This window comes from Falco cherrug, chromosome 5, assembly GCF_023634085.1.
Source record: "Falco cherrug isolate bFalChe1 chromosome 5, bFalChe1.pri, whole genome shotgun sequence".
In the NCBI taxonomy this organism is placed as follows: Eukaryota; Metazoa; Chordata; class Aves; order Falconiformes; family Falconidae; genus Falco; species Falco cherrug.
This window is the reverse complement of record NC_073701.1, coordinates 73791275-73813918: the sequence shown is the minus strand read 5'-3', so window position 1 is coordinate 73813918 and position 22644 is coordinate 73791275. Positions and strand designations below refer to the sequence as shown.

The following is a 22644-nucleotide window of genomic DNA, read 5'->3' as shown; positions in this document are numbered from 1 at the left end:
GTCCCATGAGAACTCATTAATATCTAAGAAGATTGACCATTCGCAGGATTTTGTCTATGCTTTGCCCTACGCCTGAGAAATAACAGAGGTCCATGAATACTCTGGATGCTTCTTTAAATGTAATGAAGAACCATTCAAATAATCAGCCCTGAGGCATTCTGCACCTCATGAGGAAATAAAAACAATCTTAGAAAACTCTAGTGTTTTCTGAGAGTGAAACTAGAAGACGACTGTGGGAAGTAATCAGGAGATATGTCAGTAACTGGTACAATGCTCTGAATGTTCCTATGGTAATTTACATTACTTTTTTTTTTTTTTTTTTTTTTTACACCTACCATTACTGCACTTCTTATTGCTTCTCCTGAGCTTTCATTTTCCCCCTTACCAGATTTCTGAACCATGAAACTCTCCTCAGAGTATTGGAGCTATTCAGAAATGTTTCAACACAATATTTTTCCAATTGGAAAATGTTGATTTTTTCAATATGAAGCATTTAATGGAAACTTGTTTATTTTGATGAGGACCATTCTTACATCTAGGATGGAATTTCTGGTCAGAACCACAGACACAAAAATAGCTAGCAGCTTAGGGAAGATTTACCTTACCTGACTTCTAATGTCTCAAAGTCAGGCACTTATTCTTAGTTAGCCATCTAGGTTTCCTCTGTAGTCAGTAATTTAGACTAGATGCCCTGCTTTTAGATGGCTAAAATTACATAAAATGAATCATACTCTGAGAGACTAGGAAATTCACTGGGGATGTGTGAGTCATGTGTCCAACCTACCTGATGTGAGCAAATGTTAGCATCTGGGTCTTCACCTCCCAAGGGATCCCTCTAACCACCAGGCAGGAGTGCCTATTCTGCCCTTGCTGCTAAAAGCTGTTCCATCTCGTGCACCTAATAAACTATTCATTGGGCAATACCAAGAACCAAGTAGAGAGGGGACTGCAGCCTGATACCAAGCTTTAGAGTAATCTTTTGGCTCAATTTGGATTTAATTATTTATACAAAGTAGAACAGCTCTGGTAGGAATTCTTTATAAGAGACTGCTCTGGCATCAGTTACCCTTAGGAAGGAGAACTGGAGCTCAGCTCTCTCTTCTCATCTGACGATTGATTCTTCCGGACTCATTTATCCTGAAGGTTTTGGTTTGGTTCTCATTAGGAATTACACTACGTGCTAGCCCTCTAAAATTGCTCACAAAACGGAATTATTATCTTGTTTGCTTTACTCCTTCCCTCTGTGGCACTTTCATCCACAGTCTTCCAGGAAATGTAAGGAGCTATCTGCTAAGATTAGCCACAACTGCTGAAAAAAGAACTGTGTTCATAAATCTGTGGGCTACTAGCAAGATTACTTTGTAGTGATCTGCCAGACCCCAGTTCCCCTCCAGAGGGATTCTGTTTCATGAGCAGTTCAAATTAAACTTTCCTGTCCTGCATAACTCAGTTAAAAGACGACTTTCTCTGATACTTTCTATCCTTCCATGCTTGACTTGGAGATCCTAAGACCTTTGACTGTGACTTCCTGCAAAAATGTCTGTGCTACTTACTCCAATATGTTCCTAAAAACTTGTATCATTCTGAGCAAAGCTTTACCAAACATCTTTAATCAATTAATTCTTTTGCTACCCCCCATATAAACCAGCGACAAGCAAAAGATGTTACTGAAGAACAGTATAAGCTCTCCCTTTCCTGAAGGGATTGAATGTGTATCCTTCACACCTCATTCAAGGACTTGGCTACATGATACTTATGTTCACAGTTGATCATCATGCAGTTAGATCGCAGAGTGAAACAGAATTCTTTAATTTACAGCATATTTCCCAACTGCAGGTACAAATACTATTTCTGTAAACTCTGAAAAATGGAAACTATCCTGAAACATCACTGATTTTAGTAGCAAGCTGCCAATTATGTAATTTTTTCCCCCTTTCTTTTTCCATAAGTAAGTTTTGCTTGTGGAGAAATAAGAAACCATTGGTATTTAGTGAAGGGCAGCCAAATACTGCAGAGCTGATTACAGCCAAATGAACGTATTGCTTTATTTAATCCTACTGAAGCTATACTGAAGCCTCTTCACTGTTTATTCAATGTACTGCAACACAATGAACATTGATTTCTGTCCAGAGGTTTAGTATGAATATCTCTTTAGGCAACTGTAAAGTAGGATTTTCCATGTCATATAAAAAGACATCCCTGTCTAGTCCAACACCCCAGAAATTGTGAAAAATGTACATTCCTGAGGAAAAAGGTTTATGCCTTATAGCCTGCAAGCATGGTTATTCAAAGTTAACTCTTTAAACAAATTCCGAGCAGCAAAAAAAATCCCCACGTCCCAATTTTTACGGATGCTTTGACATAAGTGAAAAATAAGTTTGTGGCATGGATTTAAAAGTGGAAATTTGGGGCAGTGAAATGAAAGCAAAGCTAAACAAGTCCCAGTTTAGAAAATATACCTTTAAGATACTGTGTTGTGCCTGAATTGTGAATAAGCACAGAAAAGTCACTGATCAGAAAACCAGCAATGATCATCTTAAAAGAATATCTTTTTTTAGGGTTTTTTTTTTTGAGCCATGATCTAGGAATTTATCTTCAAATACAGAGCTCACTGGCACATCTGAAAAATTAAGATAGTTTCTGTCACCCTGTTAAATCCAAATCTTTTTGGTTTTTTTTTCCCCCTTTCCATTATGCTGCCCAATTTATTTAGGCCTATCTGGAACACCTCATAAGCCTCCATGAGGCAAACCAAAAAAAGCAGGGCAGTGGTTGAGGAAACACATACAAATACAGTATTCTGAAGCAGCAAGAAACTCTGAAACTCTGAAATGTGACTCACCAAAAAAAGCGTGAAACTTCCCATTTAAATGAACCATTTATTTTCTTTTTTTAAGTTTAATCTTGAAGCCTTAGTGAACTCATGAAATTACAGCTGTATGAATTAATTGTAAAGAAAGAATAATGCTAGCATTACACCTTAGTGGAGTATCAGATATTGATTAGCTAATTTTAGAGATCTGGGAACAGAAAGTCCTAAATCCTATAGCCAGTAATAACTGTACTACAGTGTCATGAAGAATTGTGTGAACAGGGAGAGCTATTCTATGTATCTGAGCATTAGTGTATGAGAGAAAGGACAAGATCTACAGCTCAAAGATGAATATGAATAAAATAGTGATATGGTTAAAGGTTCTTGCAGTGACTTGCAAAATTAAAATAAAATTTCATTTCCTGTGACAAATGGAAAAGCAACAAAGTGTTCATCTAAAAAAAAAAAAACCAACTACATTGCTGAGAGATGATTTATCATTCTGTGCATACTTATTTAACTCTAATACTTAGGATATTGTAAGAAGACTTCATAGGAGTCAACAAAAGTCCACACTTCTGTACTTCATTTGGCAAATATGGATTTAGAGAAGATGTTAGAGAAAGTTCATACATTCTTCATTAAAGCTGGTAATATTGGACTTCATACTTTGATAAAACTGAATTAAGAGTAGTGCAAATAAGTAAATAGATAAATAAAGACATGATTGCATCAACAGCAATTTTTATATACCATAAAGGTGAAAAAAATATGTTTAAAATCTTTCATGAGACATCTTTGTAAAACCTGGAAACAGAGCTAGCTCCAGTTGTGTTGAGAATTTACTGGAAGATGATTACCACCCCTGGTAATGAAGTAATCAGTTAAAGAGAAGATCCCCCTTGCCACAGTAAAAAAGCTGGTCCCTTGTAATCTATATGTCAGATGGACTGAGAGATTGGGGGTGAAACTGAAAGATGACAACAAGGCATGAGGCACAAAAGCATGAACAGGAGATGTTTGCACAGCAACAAAAGTAAGTCCTGAAAAAATTTCAAGACATACAAAAAACATTCTTAACAAGGAGGACTGCTATAAGCTGACTGCCATGAAAACACATCTATTTCCACATCTCTCTTCTAAGACTTAGTACCTGATGGGGTATCTGACCTAGTCAAATGACAAGTCCCAGAAGCCTTCTTCTACTACATCTCCCAAGCATCCTAGCAGAGATGCAAAACCCTAAAGAACTATGGAAATTCCATACAGATTGAAGACAGACTTACAGACATTTAATCTGACTGTAGATCACACTCACAATGCTGTCTTTGTATGTTTATTTATTTTGGTATCTTTTGCTCAAACAGACACACTAATGCAAATGTACATGTAAACAAAATTAATGGCATCTAATTTAATAATTCTTACACCTTTTCAGCAGAAAGAGCAAGAATGAATAACATTTTGAATGACTTAATTCTTTCTAGAAGATTTCCACATACCATGTGATTTGTATGGCAAGCAATTAAAATTGTTCTGAACTGTAACTAAGCGTCACAGTCACATATAGTCCATTCTTCTGGAATAAACAATATTTATTTATGTATTAAAGAAAGACAAGCAATTGGCAAGTCTGCACAAACATCTTTGTACTTACGGTGCCAGGTCGTGGGTATGGAATTCTGCCCTGATATGGAATCAGCTGGTGGTTTGGGCCCTCCTTGTGTGCAAACGGCCCGTTGAACACGGTCTGGATGTCGGACAGATGATATACACACACAGCTGAGCCTTTAAATATGGAGCTGGAAGACAGCAGGAAAAAGTTAGTACTGCAGTTTGCCAACTTTTGTATAGCTTTTCCATCATTTTGCATGGTCCAATGATGAAAGGTACATCTATTATATATAATATACAATTTATATTATATATTTAATATGATTTAATGGTTTTATAGCATGGACTTAATACATTTAAAATCAACTAACCTAGCTTCCCAATATACACCATTACTCCTTAAGACCCAGCACCTTTTGAACAGTGAACTGAAAAAATAGGGAGGAAGGTACTACCCTGCTGGTGGAATAAGAAATTTCCTAATATTGAATATAAAAGAAATATAATCTGGCCCCAGTTACATCAGTAGCAAAAATATTGCTGACTTCAGTGAGACAAGAGTTTTATAAACTTTGTTCTGCCAAGCTCAGCACAGGTTTCCAGAAGTCCCTACTAGTATATCAACCACAAGACCTCCATGAGCATCCTAAAATACACAGCTAAAATATTAGTTCATCCAGCACAACGACAATTAGTTAAATTATTACAATCACTCGCCAGCTGTTCTAAGCAAAATGAGGACAGGTTGTGGCTGTAAAGGAATTACTCCTATACAGTCCTCAAATCCACCCACAAAACTGGTCTTAACAAATACCCCTTCAAGAGGGTTGAAGTTTGATGCTTCCTGAGAAGAACCCAAGGGGTCATCTATAAGAAGGGCATGTTTTTTCCACCACTCTGGGTTCAGCAATGGTCACAGGTGGTTGCAGGCAACATAAGCCCCAAATGGCCTCCACCACCCTGTGATGAAGGGCACCAAGCAAGTAATTTCCAGAGTGATGTTGAGGCTGACTGCAGTGAATTAGCTCCTTTTTTTTTTCTCTCATTACATGTAAAGTTTGAGATATTCATCTAAACAAAGTGGAAACTTCCGTCTAAAATCTGCCTGATGTTACCTGTAGGATGAAGATAATCCAAGCAACTTTCTGCTTTCAATTGAAGAAGAAAAAAATGACTCCAGAAAAAAACTGAAGACATTACACACAGTGTCTAAACAAGTGAAGTGCAATCCACATTGCTCTCAGCTATATATGCATTAGTAGGAGGAACCTTTTAGATAGATTATGGTATTTGTGGAAATTTTATTAGGTATTAATAGGTTTTAATAAATGTATTTGGTCTTTCCAGATGTTTTATGTTAGACTTACAGCAGATTATACCACTAAAATTATTTGCTTCAATATTACTTGGTTTCCTTCTGTACAGTTTAGATAAAAAACCTAATAGTTATTATTTGCTGGGATTTTTCTTTCTTGATACTTGTTATGAGTTGGAGGTCTACAGAGATGAAGATAAAAGAACTGTAAAGGAGTAAAAATCCTTATGATTGCTGTATTTATCTAGGTAATACATTCAATCCATACTTGAACAAAGAGAAAGAAAGTATGGACCATGTGGTTCATGGTAACAGAAATGCATGAGTGTAAAAACTTCAATATATAGAGAAATCAGATTGAAAGCCAGGAAAAAGTGAAGTTTTCTCTTTGTTGTCACCTTATATGGTCCTGTGATTCAAACCTCATTTCCACTGCAGAAATGCCAGCAGAATTAGGTAAAAGTGTTTCCAGTTCAGGCATGTTGCATCCACAACCTAATCATAAGTGTGGTTTTACTGCTAAACATAACCTCAGCATTTTCTCTTTCTGTGCAGTAGGAATCATAAAACATAGACAGCACCAGCTGCTTACAAGTTATGGGATTCTTTTTTTCCCAATTAAGTATCATAAAATCATATTTTCCTGGCTGATTCACATATTTGAGAAAGCAGATCCCTGGATCCACATGAAAAAAGACAGAAAAGCATATCGGGAAAAAGTATTTTTTCATGCCAGGATTTTTTTACTAGAAATTTCCATTAAAGGCAATTATTATTAAAGGAATTATTAGTAATAAGTTAAATAATTTGCTAATTTTATCAAATAAATTAAATGATTTTTTAAAAAGGCAGAAAAAGCTCTTTGAAGGTAAGTAATAACAGCTAAGTAATACAGGATAGCATATCAGAGATCAGTCAGCAGTAATTATTTCTAGTCTGTATGCTACCACTATGTGGTGAGGGCAAGGGAAAAGTGAAAAAACTAAGGGTAGAGACGGCAGAACCTGTTAGTCCACCTGTTGTTCTATCTCAGTGGAGAGTTTCAGCATAGTAAGCCATATCTAGTACTTCCACTGCCCTTGGGAGCTTGGGATCTCAGCTTTCTAAACTGGTGAGTAAATGAATACTACTGACTGATAATGGGGAGCTCAAGTCTGCAAGGAGGTGATCAAATGCCATGTAAGCTTGTCTTCTCATAGGCAACTGAAGCTGCCATGGGTTATTTGCCATCTGTGCAATCATGTGCCAGCTGAGAGACTGGAAATTATTTGTATGAATTCACGTAAGAATTCCCAGTTTGATCCTTCAGGGTGCTGGGTGTCCTTCAGGAGGTGTTAAGTGCTCTCAGATGCCACATAAGTTCACTGCGTTGAAGTCATTTAGCTTTCTGCTGCTGAATGGTAACAAGTGGCCCTCCATGGAAATGTTTTCCCAGCGCCAGCTGACAGCATGTCTGCTCCAAGCAGCATGTCTGCTCCAAGCAGCATAGCTCTAATGTGGATACCAACAGTAACGATACTGAGACTGTTACTCCTGCATGCAAACAATGGTCACAGCAGACAGACAAAATTCCACAGAACAGCCTTGACCACAAGCCATCATTTTCAGCTTTCATATATAAAATTGAGCAGTTCAGAAAGGTAATTTTTTCCAAATCTCCCCATTTACCTTGATGTTGTAAAAATTCCATACACAAGGGTTGTTCTGGGGTTATCTGTCTCTAAAAGAAACACATCCTCTGTAAGAAAGAAAAGGAAAAAGATAAAATGTTTTGAATACTAATAAAAATTTTATTTTCCAGTTTAATTTATGACTTTATTCCTGCTAAAGTCAGCAGTAGCATTGTCTTGTACTTGAATGGGAAAAAGCAGACTTATCATATGAATGGACCATATGCATAAATCCAGTACTTGAACATTTAGAAACAGATTTGGAAATTAACTCCATGCCATCTAGCCTTATGAAGCCAGAAGGCAAAGATTTTCAAATATGTTCAGGATCCAAGTCACACATTTCTCCCTGCTGGATCTTGTTTCAGAAGGTTGTTTAACAGTAGGCAAACGTTTCAACTGAAGTAGGTCAGAGACAAAGAGTTCCCATAGATGGATGTAACCGAAAGCAGGACAATTAGGTGTTTTATTGTCCAGTATGCACTTTATATGCCCTCGCTAGCTCATTTTCAACATGTAAGAATGACACACAGCTTTGCAGTGAGGACACTGTGAGATGTAAACCTCCCAGCTCCCGCTATGTAGGGATTTAACTGCACTATGCAAAACTACCTACTCACTGAACTGAATTTGCTCACCGTTACCTCTGATCTTTTTTTACATTTCAATGAAAAGTACCTTAAATTCTGATAGTTTCTCCTTACAAATATTTTCAATAACTACAATCAAGCTACCTCCTAAACTTATTTTACACCACAGAAGAAGTCTGAACTGTTAGAGCTTTCTCTCTTAGACTATGTTCTTTAGCTGTCTATTAATTTTTGTGGCTTCTTCATTTAACCCTCTAAATTTTTAAAACGTTCTTTTAAATATGTCAATAGCAAAAGACTTCAACATGCAGAACTGGAAGCATTACACTCATCTGCACTATACATGAAAAGAGAAGCATGTGTTTGCACTCTCCCAGTTTTCTGCATTTTCAGTTGTGGTTGTATTCTCCCTCTTTGCTAGAGGATTGTGCTGGGAGCCCAGGCTAAGTGCGTTGTCTCCTCTTCTGTATGGTCCTACATTTTGTCACACGGAAAACTAAAAGCAGTTATCCTACTGTTTTGTTGAAGAGGAGTGGGCTGGTAAACCAGTCACAGTTCTGAAAAGTAAGTTGCTGTGGCAGTGCTGAGGCACTGGGAACTTCTGAAAGTCAGTCCTCCAAGCACCTTGCATGTTTGGAGTTACGGCATGTTAGGATCTGTTCCTAGGCCCATCAGGTTCCATCAAAACCTTGAACCAAAGCAAGTACACTGAATAGTTGTAAATACATAAAGTGAAAAAGACTCCAAACCCCATTTGCTATGATGTGAATCAGGAATAATGACAGAGAAAAGAGAGAGAGATTACAGTAGAGAGAAAGTCAGAATCAAATGCAGCCCCAGTGTGGGACCAATTAGCTATATATATTGTTAATATTTATACTAATACACATACAAATCTTCCAGTACCTGAATTTAGAACTATGACTTTGTATATCACAGCTGTGGACAACAAAGAATTTGAAACTTTCTGGAAGTTAATGGAAGGAAACTTAATGGAAGGAAACCCTTGTGACTACTGTATAGATTATTCACTGTATATTGGCAGTGTTTAACGTGTTGAACTGAAAATCTAAGTGTCTGAATGAATCCTGAGAAATTATGTTTATTCATAGTATTATTGCTGGTGCCAGTAACAGGATTTGTTAGTATTATCTGGATGTATCAAATTGAGACTTCTGCCCAGTGATCAAAAAAGAAAAAAATGTATTGTGTGTTACACAGTGGTATAAGAAAGTTTCATACAGATGTATGTTAAAAACTCTCTACCATAATCCTAACTAGGAGCAAAACAACAATAGACTTCACTTACATACTCCCTTCCAAATATTAATTCCTTAAATATATAATTCCTTTACGTAGTCAAGATTAATTACCCCTATTTCAAAGATAATTGTAATTACCCAGAGAGATTTATGAAGAACTTTTTAATTTCCTGTCATAAAACTGCAAGGGGAATTTTGTCATGAATTTCTAAAAAGCCAAGATTTTACTGTCAACAACTTGACTAAGCTGCTGTACGAACATCAATAATTAAATGTGCACAGGGTGCAAGAGTTGGATAAAAATTTTAAGGGATTTTTTTGCCATACCTAATTCATCGAAGTACGTTTCTGTTCCATCTTCATCCATTACTGAGCACACGAGTCTTGCTTTCAAGAAGGTTGTCCACTTGTTCACAAGACTACGCTGACCACCTGTGTCATTCTGGAAAGGAATATTATTATCAGAAAAACAAACAAACAAACAATGCAGCTAATGTTTTACTGGGTTTTCCCACATTTTTTAATTTGACTCATCATTCAGACAATCATGCTGGTAAATTCAATGTAAAAAATAGATAGGCCTAAACCAAATCCCCTCATCTAACCACTCCAGGTACAGGAAAAACAAGAACAAGTTTTCTAAGCAGACTTTCTGTCCTGGGCTAGCAGGCTTGGGAGGGTCAGGCAGTAGATTTTGTGCAGCAACAGCAGCGTGTGTAGATATGATTGGAAAGGACTGTGGAAGTCTATCACTCACTGACACCAAGTGTGGAGATGTCTATGCTATCTCTAAAAGGTCAAATAGTCCTGTCGAGGGATGTTTCTTCCAGACCTGACAGCGGTGTAGATGCATTTGATCTAGTAAACCATGCTGGCCCATGAAGTGGATGCTCTGAACTCAGCTCAGCAATGATGGCTAGCATGGGTCGAGCTGCTTTTGCACTGTTGCAAGTCCTGCTAGCTTGCTCCAGAGCTGGCTTGGTTACAGATCGCTCAAGGATCTTTCCATCTCTCCCTAGTGCAAGGTGGAAACTAACTGCTAAACCAGATGGTGCAGCACAGAAGTGACAGTTACTGCCTGGTTCTGCTGGTGAACACCTTAGGTAAGAGCATCTTCCAAACTGCATAACACAATGTCACCCAAGCAAAGGGAAAAAGGAAACACACAAGCCAGGCCAATATGATGTTGATGAAATGCTGTGCATGTTCCACTCGTGCTCCTGGAGCTGGTAATCTGTCTTTTCAGGGGACCTATAAGGGATCTTCTGGGGGGGTCTTTCTTGGCACCATCATATTAAAATATTTGACCAGTCTCAAAGGTGTTGATATATAAATATCAAGTAAATAAATATGACTGGTTCGGATTTATCTTCATTGGCTTTGGGATTCTGCCACTGCAGTGTAAGTCTAAACAGGCTGAGGCCTTTCAGAAATCATCTGGGCTTCATTATAATAGTAACAATAACAAATACAGCTGTAATTGTGTGAAATGTCTTGCAAAATACCCAAAAAGGCCTTTGGGCACCCTCACAAAAATACAGAAAATGAAGATTATAAAAGAGCTCACATGCCGCATCACATTGCCAGAAAAGGAATTTAACACAATCCCAAACACACCCTCACACCCATGCACAACAACATCACAAAGCACCAAATTCTGAAGAAGACCCAGGTTAAAGACAGGGAATACATGAATGCTCAGAATTATCTTCCTGAACCTTTCCAAAAGTAGGAATGAAAAGGCTAGCAGTAATTGTGCATTTATAATTTTCTCTCACGAAAAAAATTCATTTCACCAGAGATATGAATAGCTGCTTCAATCATTTTTCATCTACAGTTGATTACAGATACAAAAAAGGAAATAGAGACAATGAGGAGCGCTGTGATCATGAATGAATTACTGCACACGAGTAGCCATAACTCCTGAATTTAATTTTCCTGTGCATGTTTTTAAAGTTAGACTCATAGATACATCAATGCAAGAACTCAGAAAGGACAGATATTGTAAGAATGAAAACAATGTTTGAAAGTTAAGTCAACCCATTTAAAAGCTTGGCTCTGATATTTCCAATGTGTTTCAAAGATTTTGAGTGTGTGTGTGTGTGTGAGAGAGAGAGAGAGGCTTCGCTGTCTTTTAATCCAGCCTTTCTAGGCAAATAATGCACCTCATTTGTTTAAAAGACAGCAAGTTTGGAAATTGAACATCGATAACTATTCTGACTCAGTCAGAGAAATACACAAATCCCTGAATCTCTTAATTTCCATACCATTATAGGTATAGCCAGTTATACATACCATGTTCAGACCCTATCTGTGTGTTCAGTAACAGCTCTTCTTAATTATGAATGTGGAAGCTGAACAGAAAATTTATTTCAAATATAAATCAAAGGCTTTTCAATTATTTAGTCTTTTAGCTTAACATGTCACACGAGCACTTGTCCCAGCAACCTGGCAAACAAAATAGCTCTTACTGGGCATATTCTCGCAATCATTGAATGAATTTGCTTTGTGCTGCCGCTGTTGTCTGTGAGTCTCTCTTTGAAGAAGAAGTAGATTTTGGCATCATTGGGGTCAGTGCCATCTGGGATAACATGAGCATCCACAAAAACAGGCTCTGAAATGAAACACCAAAAAGATGAAATCAAAAGATGTATCAGTATAAACGACTAATGATTCAACAGTCACTATCTGCTTCAAGGAAATGCTATGTAATGCATATAGAGGTACTGCTGTGGCAGGTTAAGCTATATGCTCTAGCCTCATGTCTGTATATATCAGATACCACCAGGCAAATCGCTTTTTGCCGGCAGCCTTAAGTTTCTGCATCCTCGCATTTTATCCCACTGCAAATTTTTAGAAAAGCGATTAAATGCAGAAGCAGCAGTATTAGAGTACTACAGAGATTCAAAGACTTGGAGGAAGAAAAGGGAAGAATCAGGGGCACTTGAGGAAAGACTAGTTGAGACAAAACATTAAAGTAAGCAGTGGAAAGACTCATTAGGAAAAGAAATAAAGTACACAAATAAGAGCGGACTCATGGAACACAGGAAAGGAAAGCAGGGTATGCCAATGCTTGATCAGCATTTAAGGTCATATCAGAGGCTGATAAATATAATCATGCAAAACATTGCAAAGAAGCAGTAGTGAGAGAGCAAAATAATTTATATCCTTAACAGCAAGCATATAACAGACAATTGAGTTGTCCTCAAAAGACCTTTTCCTTTGCCTGAAAGAAGTGGACCGTTTTCCTGCATGAAGGCTGTATCTTTTCAAGGATCATGCAAGATTGTTTCATCCGTTGAAATCCAGTACAAATCTTGAAACGATCCAACACTAAGGTTGGATGTCTGACAGAAAACTCACTTTAGACTGCCACATTTTTCTATTCACATGAGCCCATTCTCAATTCATATAACAAGTATTATGACTCTGGCTCTAAAAGAACATGGAAATAAATTGTGCTTGTCAAGTACCTCTTCTAAGCATATGTAGATTTTCCATAAATTAGGTATTTTAATGTCTCTTTTTCCCTGATTCACTATGGGATGTATGTTTCAGGCTGTGCAGGTAGAGTGCAAGAATGTACAGCGAACGGAAGAAAAGTTTAGAAAGCGGACATAGTTTCCCATTCATACAGAACTAAATTTATTCTGATTGCAATCCTATGATTTCACTGTAGTCACAGCCACATAGGAATAACAAGAGTCACCCTAAATCCAGTCAAGACAAACCCCCAGTAACTGTACTTCTACATATGTGAAGGTTTTTTCAAACTGGAACTGCTATGTTAGTTACTTTATAAGCTCTGACATCTATCTCTGCTCAGAGGGTTGACAACCATTTAAATTTAAAAAAGTTTAATTGGAAGGAGTCTTTTTATCAGTAAAGTCAGGGAGATTTTTCACATTGATTTCAGTAAAGCCAAAGGTTAAGTGTTTGCACTCAGAAATTAGTTTTCCTACTGTGTTTCAATAACCAATTTCTTACCACTGAAATGAATGGCAATAATTGTCACTAACTTCTCTGATAATGGCACTCTCCTCTACACACCTTTTGAATGCAAGTGTGGCAAGTCTTCTGTGCAGAGGTGGATTAGCCTAAATTAACTGAAGTTGGTAATTAATTATAAAAATCTTAGAATCAAGCGCTCTAATTTAAAGCAATGTCTAATGCATTAGAGGTGGAGAAGGCACTTTCCTAGAAGTCATATTGCCTGACCACTTGCCATTTGAAAGGTTTTCATACATTTTCCCTTGAGCAGTCTGGTTCACTCTTAATGCAAAAAAGGCCATCAGGTGGGGTGGCCTAAGAGGTTGGCTCATGCAGTGAACCCTTTACAACTGTCCCTTGTCTACAGTATGTATTTACACACATTTCTTCATGGTTCAGCTTCATAAATTAAATTCAGATAAAAGCTCTTTAAAAGCCAAGCTCTTGATTTTAAACAAAACAAAGCAGAATCTTTGTGAAATCCATTAAAATCTCTGGTAAAACAAAGGCATCTCACCACTCAGCCACTTGGAGTTGTGCTGGTCTGTCCGTACCGCATTCCTCCTGGTCAGACTCCGAAAAATGGCCGCATCTGTCCCCATGAAATCAATATACATTCCTGAAAAAAGCTCTTCATCTGCAAATAATTGAAACAGAGGGGAAAAAAGCAAATGCATTGTTATGGCTTTTGGGAAATCCATATTTACTGATCTATTTTTATTTTAAACTTGTCAGCTCTTTATTCACACAGGAGTCTACACAGATAAATACTGGGTCATGGGAATGGAGTTTCCCTCTGATTTACAAAGATGCAATCTAGAATCGTCAGAATTTTCTTGAAGACTCTAGAGAACTGCATAATCAAATGCAACAGCAAAACTGTCTGTGGTGAACCTTCCTTTGATATGAAGTTTAGTTGCTCAGCTTTCACTGCTAAGGATTACTAAAAATTCAGGCTAGTGTTATCAAAAACAATCATATTCATTTTTTTAAGTACGTACTTCAAAAAGCTTTTATTGTTTCAGGAGCCGACAAAAAGACTGGGCTGAATTTATTGCTGGTGTAAACTGGCACAACATCTATTGCAGTCATGGATCAGTGCCAATTTTTACCAACCTTATTGTCAGGGCTGCCCCAGGCAGCCTCAAGCTGACTTCAGTATTGCAGAGGCCAGACAGTCATATTATTGAACTTTACTCAGAGTAATTCGGAGCAACAATTGTCCCCTTTTATGTACTTGATTCTAAGTATAGGGTCATTATGCTCGAACAGAATTAGACACGCAACTCTTACATTAACAGAATTACGAACTTCAGCTCCCTATGCAGGGCTGAAAATTCAGTCCATCAGTCAGGATGTATCTCTGTGTTTGTGTGAGTCTGTATGTGTGCATAAATATATGTATATATAATTATAATTCTAATTACATATACTATCATTTTCTACTCTGTGAATAACCAAGCAATTTCCACTGACTAATGACAATGAAACCCCAGAGTAGAAAACAGTAGCTAAAATAAACTCTTAACTCTCAGAGTGGGAGTGGTGGCTGAATACATTCCAGTACAGCTGGGTCCTTTGATTGATGTTTTTGTCTGAATTCCTGGACTACCCAGAGAGTGTGGTCAAGCTGGCAGGAGTCACAGGTTCAGAAACGCTTGAGGCTATTTTTATGCTCTGTGCGTGTGCGTGTGTGTGCATGTGTGCGTGTGTGCACGAGCATCAATATGGAAGACTATTGGCTCATGAGAGAATTAAAACTCTGGAGATTTTGTTTTTCTGCTGCTGTCTAAAGTCTGAACTGAACCCCTGCGGAGCAGCCAGCAGCCACTCTTCTGCTCTCATCACTCCCAGTGATGACAAGATTCTTACACAGGGGATTTAAACAATGCGTTCGCTGGATGTTTGTGAAGTGTTTACTTCCTGAGCATGTATAGACAGAATGATGTTAGATCTGTGCTGATTTATAACTGATCTGGTGTATTTGCCTCATTGCCTCAATCCATCACAGCTTTATCCTTATTACAAAATAAATTGGCTGAAAGAGATCAGGTTTATGGCTCTCACTAAGCGTTATGTACAGTCCTATGCATATACACACACACACACACTTTAACAATAGTACTACACCATGTAATTTTAATCCTATTACATATCAATGCTATTAGTTATGCCCTAAGCATTCCTAGTGTCTGCTTGCTAATCATGTCTCAGATGATATCCATCAGCTCCACTTCCTTTTGGTTAAATTCTTAAATTCCGCACAGCACTTGGTCTGCAGAGCACAACTAGTTCACACTACACCTCTGTTACTGGGGGGAATTACTGAGTTGATGAGGTATGTCTGCTTTTATATCTCAGAGCCTTGGTGGGGAGACAGACATGCCTCCTGCACATTAGTTTTGGCAAACTTCTTCAAAGCGCTTTTTTCATTGCTTTGATGCAAAAGTCTCTGTCCAATGGCAAATTGTAATGAGTTCAAATTTGGTTTTATAGTGTCACTTTCCTCTGAAGGGTGAGTCAGATTTCCTGCTGTATTCTAGGTTAGCGATGCCCCAAATTGTCAAGGAATAGCATCTACATTTAGAAATGGTTCTTTTGTTGTGGAAGAGTTAGCCGGTCTGGCAGTATTTCCCATCTTCTGAAGTGAGGGGAAGGAATTCCTCCTGCAGAAGAATGCTCAAAGGAGAGTCCAATACATGGGCTCAGGTACCTTATTATAACTCAAGCTGTGACTTACAAAATCTTCCTTTTTCTGGCATGGATATTGAGGCTGAATTCATTCTATCTTGATGTTTTTGAAGTGACTGGACTTTGTAGTAACAGGGAGAAAGTATAAAGCCCAATCTGTCAGATTCTTTTGAAAAAGAATGTGACCTTTGCAGAATAATTTAAACTTTGTAGATGAATTATGTCATGAAAGATAAGTCAAACCCTAGGGAAGGTGTCTTCAGTTACAGAACTCAGAGATCAAGGAAGATAATGTAAAGTCTATTAAGATAACAAAGCTGCTATAGACCTATAAAAAACCCAGTTAGCTGTATATTCAGTAATTCAGAAACAATGTACTTTAATGGTGTTTCATAAAAGCTAGAAGGAACAAGGAAAGGAAACTTTATTTTTTTAATGACAGTTGATTCTCTTAATAAGACCAGAACAGCAATGAGTAGCACTGGATTAATCCATCACAGACTTCGAACAAACATTCTCTTCTCACAGTGAGTGTCTGTAAACACTGACCAGAGATCACTGATGAGATAAAGGTGTAAGTGCAGCCAAGGTTCAGAGAGGTACGTAGGTAGCATTTACCTGTCTTCTAAAGGTGATTCAGTTCATACCTCTGTGAATGAAACTACTTGTCCTTTGTACTAAACATATTTACAATGAGGAATTAAAAAAAAAAAAAAAAAAAAAAAAAGGTAGTTCATGTTTTGAAGAGACCTGTAGGACAGACTAAAGGACACTTGACTTAAGCTCCATGAGACTCAAACTCTAAAAGAAGTATCAGGCACAATATGTAATTTTCATTGATTTCAGTGAAAGCTGAATGGCAGAAACACCGCACATTGTTCCTTTGTAAACCATAGGTGAAATATGCAGTACTTGTGTGCACTAAGTTTTATTTGCTAAGAAAGCCTGAAAAATCTGTGCAGCTGCTGTTCCCTTCATAGCCAAAATTATACCAAGAAGTAGGCACATGTTGAAAAATCAAAGCTTTGGCACTAGAAGTCTGTGGACATGATGTGTATGTGAAATTTTGGGTTACACTAAGTATATATAAAGTGTCTCCTGGAACAAAAAAAAAGAAAAGTTTCTTTTACTGATGACTTAGGTTGCACAAAGGGTACGCCCCCTTTGAGTTTTCAGTTAGGTGTGCAACAGACACTGCAGTCATTCTTTGTATGTGGTATGTCTCACAGTCACTGAGTACAGTTGCCACCAATTTTCAAAAATATTTGAGGTCTGTCAGTTGTATCATTTTCTGGTCTTTCAGATGGAAGAAAATTGCAAAATTGGTTGGGTATAAAGCCAGCTGAAGAATGAAGAGCCTTGCAATAGCTGGTGGGCTCTACAGCAGAGATGACAACAAAAATGAAATTCAAAGTAACTGAAGTCTTCAGGCTTTTTTTCCCTGGCTACTCTGAGATTTTACAAATAATTAAATGAGACACAATGTCTAGGATGAATAAGGTCAGAAACTGTTCAAACATAAAATGCTAGACAGGGTAATGTAAAGTTGAAACTAATCCTGGGAAAAAATGTGTAAGCTGGAAAAGGGACAACCTTTTGTTTTCTGTTTCTCTCTCTCTTCCTTTCAGCAGCTTATTTCTGCATTTCGTTTGTACACCCACCTTTAAATCCATGTAAACCTTGAAACAAGGATGGACCCAACCTTTGTGCCCATCAGCCAGACAAATGGTACTGCTCCTTGGAGGCTGAATTCTATAATCAGCTTGTTTCAGGCATCCTGTCAATACACACTACGCATGATCATACCGGTTTAGACCTCAGCAACTTGGAGTATCTTTACTTACTGATCATAACTGACACCGTGTTCACATTAGGGTTGAAAGAACAGCGTCCTTTTCCTGATTCACACTTGGAGTCGATCTTGAAGATTTGTTCCTGCAACGTAAATTTTTGTGTCACTTCTCATTTCAGAAACCATCAGACATAAAGTGATTTTTACGGTTGGCCATGTCCAGCATTAACAATGCTGAGCACTGCTGCACACTTTTACTGTACTACCAACAGTTCAGCTTTCCTATTCGTAATTTCATCATCTTTTGCGACATCTTCTTCATTGGTACCCAGTTATTTTCAAGACTCTTGTTATAAATTCAAGACATTGCAACAAATTTTCCCTCTAGTTCAGTTAAGCTTTGGAGAGGTTGATTGATCTCTGCAATAACGTCTGCGGAGATTAGTTCTGTAGTTTTGAAGTTATTTACTATTTATTTGCTGAATACAAGGTGATACACTCATATAGGACATTACCATAAAGCTACTAGAGTTATATATATTAAATAAAAATCTCTAATGACAACTGTCATTTGGTGATAGTATAAATCATATGCTCTTTAGTGAGTGACCAGACCTCCAAAAATCCCCCAAATCATACTTATTTTCTGCATTACTACCTCTTGGATTATGTGTAGAGCTCCAATTCCATAGTAATTGACGATTTATCAATATCTCTTGCCATAGCCTGAAATATCTTGGAAATTTTTTTGCTGTTTAGGAATCTTGGTATGAGGATTTGTTTATATTTAATGTGATTTATGAATAGGTAATACATTTGGCAAAACAGATGCAACCTGGACTACGGTTTGAAATACAAACTTCTTGAATATTTTTAGAAAATTCACCCATCTTGGCGCACCTCTGCACTTCTTCGTTCCCAGAAACACTGAGGAGCCCAGCATGCTGAGCAAGAAATGACTCAGGCCCAAGTCCACTCCTTAAAAACTGCAGTCAGTGATAGCAGAGACATTGATCCATAAGACATCAACTCACATACCACTGTATACCAAACAAACAGCTTGTTCCTAGCTTCCTATAACAAATCAGACACAGAAAAAACCCCACCCAAACTTCCAAACATTTCTGTTTTAATAGAAAAAGCTAGCTGACAAAAATTCCTAAGAAAATCTTTTGCGATGTAGATGGCAACGCGTTAGTTATCCAACTAAGGACAGCAACCCTTTATACTCCCTTTAACAACTAACATAAATCACAGTGGAACGGGGATGCCACACATATCACTGAGCAGCCATTTGGCAACAGCAAATTGGAGACTCCACCAACCTGAAATGCCCAGCTGCAGCAGGAAATTTTCATATCTGTTATCCCCTATCTCTTTCCCCCCTCTTCTGTTTTGCCTAATCACAGAGATCTTATCTATTGTTTCAGTAATAAGCTTTCTAAACAATGTTAAAACATAAGTATGAAGTTTCTAACGCAATCATGGGGTTTTTTCTTGTTGTTTTATTTCTAGATTAGCATGCAGCCTGACGTTAATTCATATTTAGTATATTATACCACTATTTACCAATTCAAAAATGCCCATTATTGCACTATTAAACCGCCTCTTGATTTTCATATATATTAAACTACTTTTTAGTCTATAATTAATTCACATAGTGATTACATTTCCTTCTGTTTGCATTTACTTTGACATTAGAATATATTTAGGTGACTAAGAGAGTCATTACCAAAGACTGAAGTATCAAGTGTGCCAAGCAAGAAAATTAATTATTTTTTAACCTCTGTTTCAGGGAAAGGGCAATATTCGGCCTCATCAATGAAACCGCCTTTTTTGTGAGATTATGTGGAATCCTGGAGACAAAAGAGCAAAACAAGCCCAGTTCTTATGATTGTTGGATATGACTCTTACTGTCAGGCTTTGTAGCTTCTAGAGAAAAACAGATGTGCTTTCTAAAATACTCATTTTGCACGTGCAAAACCAGCCTTCTGTGCATGGAAAACTGTACTAAATTAAAGGTGAAATGATAAAAGCAGAGAAAAAGATGAGTTCTCACTAGTTCCACCAGCACTACATAGTTCTTCATTCTGCTCTATTAATTAGTCATGCACTGATACATGCAATGAGTTCAGAAGGAAATGCTTGGGTTTAAACTGTTATGCTATTGTTGGCCTGTACAGTAATGGCTTTGAGCATGCGATGCCTACAGTCCAGTGTCTGACAGACTCCAGACGTCTGAAACAGCAGTTTATTTAATCAATTGATTATATGCATGCAGCTATACAGACAGGCTAAGTGAAGCCAGTTCTGCTCTTCCAAGACATGTATCTTTATTTTTAACTTAAGAAATTTAACATCTTGCATCATCTGGAGATGTCATTTCCTGCCCTCCTACTCCCCCCCCAAGTCTCATTTACAAAAAGCCTAAAATAATAAGATTCAGAGTTCTCTGGACTACAGTACTACTACTTAAGCTGATAAAGGAATATTGCATTAATTAGATACTTATGAGATCATTTCCATGTTTTAAATAATTTGTCAAGAAATGGGATAATGCTGAGGAAAGCTGACCTCTGCTTCAAAATACATCAAAACAAGTTAATGTGGACTCCATTAACCAGAAGGATGGATTTACTTAGTTCTGCTTGCTTGTGCTTTTAAATCCAGGCCTGTGAACCTCCACCTTTAGGTAATTCATTAGGACTAAAGGTGCAGTGATTCAGACTACATACTCTGTTAAGGAGGCTGGAGCCAGGCAGGATCTACCAAAAGTCACTGAGATCATCCCATACAAACCTACCTGGAAAAACAATGATTTATCACCTCCTTGGCAACCTCTGCAGTAGCCTTGGGTCCTGGCCAAAATTTCCACACCACTTCCAGTGAAATCAGTGATGATTTTCCCAGTGTCTTCCCTAGAAGCCAGCCCAGCTTTTAAAGCTGCCCTCACATGGCAAAACTCCAGGTAGCATGCTCTGATCTTCCTTCACAACACATCTGCTTCCACATTGCACAGGAAAATATACTGCACACCCCTGTGTCTGCAGACATGAATCTGACCCAAAAGCTACTGAGGTGCTGCTGGGTCTCAGTTAAGTGTTTTTCTTTCTCCTTCTGGTTGCATAATTTATTACCTATTACATTTGCACATAAACAAACATTTCACTTTCAAATCAGGAAACTTGGGCAATACAGTTACGAAACATCTGGTACTTTGTATATTGGAAATACCCAGTGAAACAGAACATAGAAAAACTGGAGACCTGTCTAGGGGAAGTAAGATTTACACCCTGGAAGATCTCACAGTGATGAGAAAACTTACTGAATTCATCCCAGCAGAATCTAATGGGGCAAAACTGGTCAAGTAGATAAAAGTGACCTGTACTGGGATTGCATCTGATGGGTATTAAGCTGAAGTCCAGCAAGCCTTCACATACCCAAATAGTTAGCTCACTTAAGGGCTTCTCTCAGAAATCAGTAACACATGCAATTTATAAAAAGTGGACTGCATATTTCAATTTTTATCTAACTGGCTATTCTCTTTCAAGTATTTCTTGGAATTTTTTCCAACAAATTGTAGGAATTAATCCACCAGACAACATCAAATAAAAAGTAGTAACAAATGTAGCCCAAGCACTTGGCATGACTGGAATTTTGGACAAGCATCATATCTGAGGCATGGCTTTTGATCTTGCCCTTTCTTCTTAGGTAGTAACATGTCAGAAAACTATGGATATTTGTTCTTTTTCTATTTCACGTGGGTGAAGGAACCTATCTGTATCATTGATTTTTACATTTTCAAACTTTTGAGTTTTTTGTGTAACACTAGTAAGATAAACCACAAAATGAGTGGATAAAATGAAAAGAGACTTACCTCGGACCTGCGCCCTCTGTTCACATACACACAGACAGGGCTGAAGGCACCACTGCCGCAGACATACAGGTGCGTGCGATTATACGACTGTATCACACGCACAAAATTTCCACAGCCATGCTGCAGGGAATACAGAAAAAAATAATTTTTCATTGGCAAATGTTATTAGATGTTGGGTACTCTAGAGAACAAACATCGCTTGTAATCCTAAAAGTATGAAAACAGCTACTGAGTTTGGTAATCTCTGGATGTGAACAGCTGTAGACTTAGGTTTTCTTTTCATGCCGTTTTGCCTAGCCTGGAGACTGGGCACTGATAGGGCACTACAGAGGAGTTTTAGAGGAGTGCATCTAACTTTCCCATTTCCACACAGCAAACTAATTTTCATCCACAGACTTCTCTGTACCTTGCAAGGAAAGAAGCAGGGCCTCTGCATGAAAACAAGAAGTAATCTTACAAAGTTTCCTTAAGGATACCTCCAAAACAGTCGCTTTTCCCGCCTGATATTTTCATCATAGCTGGAGATAATTAAAAACCAAAGCAAGCCCAAATCTCAGATCCCATTATTTGTATAAAAAATTTATTTCCAAAACTTTAAAACTCTGAACAACACAAAGGAAGTTCACAGTCATTTGTTGCTTCATATTGAAGATCAATAGTAACATCTTTAAATCAGCATGAAAACTAAACCAGAACGTTAAGGGCCATACAGTTTCACACCATCAGATTTACAGTTTTCTCCTTCCAGCATACCCCCTTCTTCTTTTGCTTTTTCCTTTCTTGACTATGATCAGCTGTTAATGCACTTCAGGTTGAAAACAGTGTTTTTTTCTGAATATTTTTTCTTACTGAGATCCAAGAACTGCCTTCATATTCAATCAACCAAACCTTGACCAAAGACAGTGAGAATTGCATGTGTTCTGTGAGAACAGGATTGGAAACTGTGTCACCAGTCATCTTCATGGAAATCAGTAGATTTAATAATCCTTGTTGCGCAGACTGCACAGTTTATTTATATTTAAAGGCATTCA

The 22644-nt window shown here is 37.7% G+C and overlaps 1 protein-coding gene across 1 annotated transcript in view; it reads right to left on the bottom strand.

The window, feature by feature from the left end:
• SEMA3C (semaphorin 3C) overlaps positions 1-22644 on the bottom strand; it is a 122720-nt gene that overhangs the window by 26149 nt on the left and 73927 nt on the right. Inside the window, exons 5-11 of the mRNA XM_005443449.4 lie at positions 21614-21733; positions 17789-17879; positions 13771-13890; positions 11735-11877; positions 9591-9705; positions 7410-7479; positions 4470-4614 (exon numbers count right to left, since the gene is read on the bottom strand). Coding sequence (XP_005443506.1) covers positions 4470-4614; positions 7410-7479; positions 9591-9705; positions 11735-11877; positions 13771-13890; positions 17789-17879; positions 21614-21733 — 804 coding nt within the window. The remainder of the gene's footprint in view (positions 1-4469; positions 4615-7409; positions 7480-9590; positions 9706-11734; positions 11878-13770; positions 13891-17788; positions 17880-21613; positions 21734-22644) is intronic.